This window comes from Gloeophyllum trabeum (assembly GCF_000344685.1).
Source record: "Gloeophyllum trabeum ATCC 11539 unplaced genomic scaffold GLOTRscaffold_00004, whole genome shotgun sequence".
Lineage (NCBI taxonomy): Eukaryota > Fungi > Basidiomycota > Agaricomycetes > Gloeophyllales > Gloeophyllaceae > Gloeophyllum > Gloeophyllum trabeum.
In genome coordinates this window covers 566,676-567,678 of record NW_006920413.1, presented here as the reverse complement: position 1 = coordinate 567,678, position 1,003 = coordinate 566,676, and the positions used below count along the sequence as shown (strand labels likewise).

The 1,003-nt window shown below is 62.6% G+C and overlaps 1 protein-coding gene across 1 annotated transcript in view; it reads right to left on the bottom strand.

Moving 5' to 3' along the window:
• Nucleotides 1-314: 314 nt before the first annotated feature.
• The window catches only part of GLOTRDRAFT_39262 (uncharacterized protein), a gene marked incomplete at both ends in the record, with an annotated part of 3,257 nt that continues 2,568 nt past the window's right edge, over nt 315-1,003 (bottom strand). The window contains one exon of the mRNA XM_007865813.1: nt 315-550. Within this exon, the coding sequence (XP_007864004.1) occupies nt 315-550 (236 nt within the window). The remainder of the gene's footprint in view (nt 551-1,003) is intronic.

The window sequence follows — 1,003 nt, the reverse complement described above, 5'->3', positions numbered from 1 at the left end:
ATCTGCCTGTGCCTGCTCCCGGTCCACAGCATCGCAGACATTGGTGGGTCCCAGACAAGTCTTGCGGGCTGGTCCACGCATGCGAGTCGTCCTTCATCTTCATCCAAGTGTCCATAAGCGTATCCGCAAAATCGCAGTTGTGGCTTTAGCTGTCTGCGCCTTTCTCCCGTCCCGTAGCACCCCAATTCGCGGCGGCGCTGGGCTCGAATGCAAGGCTGAGACAGGACACGTATGAGCGCCTCAAAGTCAACAGGATCCAGTATACCGGCGACACCAGAGTGCACCCCTAGGAGTCTGCACAATCGCGAAGCAGCTCACCGCGATCCCGTACCCTCCCTCCCGCGATACGCTGCAGCGCCCCTTCCCCACTCGCTCGCCTTCTCCCCCCAGTCCTCCCTGACTCCCCACACATGCTCCTCCTTCATCCGCGGCGCACTTGGGCGCTCCCGCATCGCCATTGTCCGCTCATATGCCGCTTCACCGGCAAAGTCGTCCTGAACGTGTAGGGACGGTCGGGGTGAAGCCCGGGTGCCCACCGAAGCGCGATTATCTGGTCCAGCGGCGGTGTCTTCCCATTTCCGGGCGCTCAGCGGCAGCGGCGCCCACCGCTCCTCGCGCGCGTAGCTCGCGCTCGTCATCTCGACCAGGCGCGACAACGCGCGTCTGTACGCAAACTGCTCGTCCTGGCCTATGCCGAAGAAATCACTACCGACCGTAAGCAAGTAAGTGAGAAAGGAACAACGCACCCGAGAAAATCGACAGCTTGTCCAAAGCCAGCGGCGTCCCGGGCGCCTGCGCTTCCCTTGCCTCCTCCATCCCGGGCTTATCATACATAGCCACATTCGGCCTGTACACCTCCCGCGTCTCTGCGACCGATTCCGCCATCAGCGGGTCCACGTCCACTTCCAGCTCTTTATCCTGCAGAGCGTCGGGGAAGAACAGCCGCTCGTGGTCCGCCTCCGCGAGACAGATGAGCCGGCAGCGCGCCTCGTAGAGCGCGTCG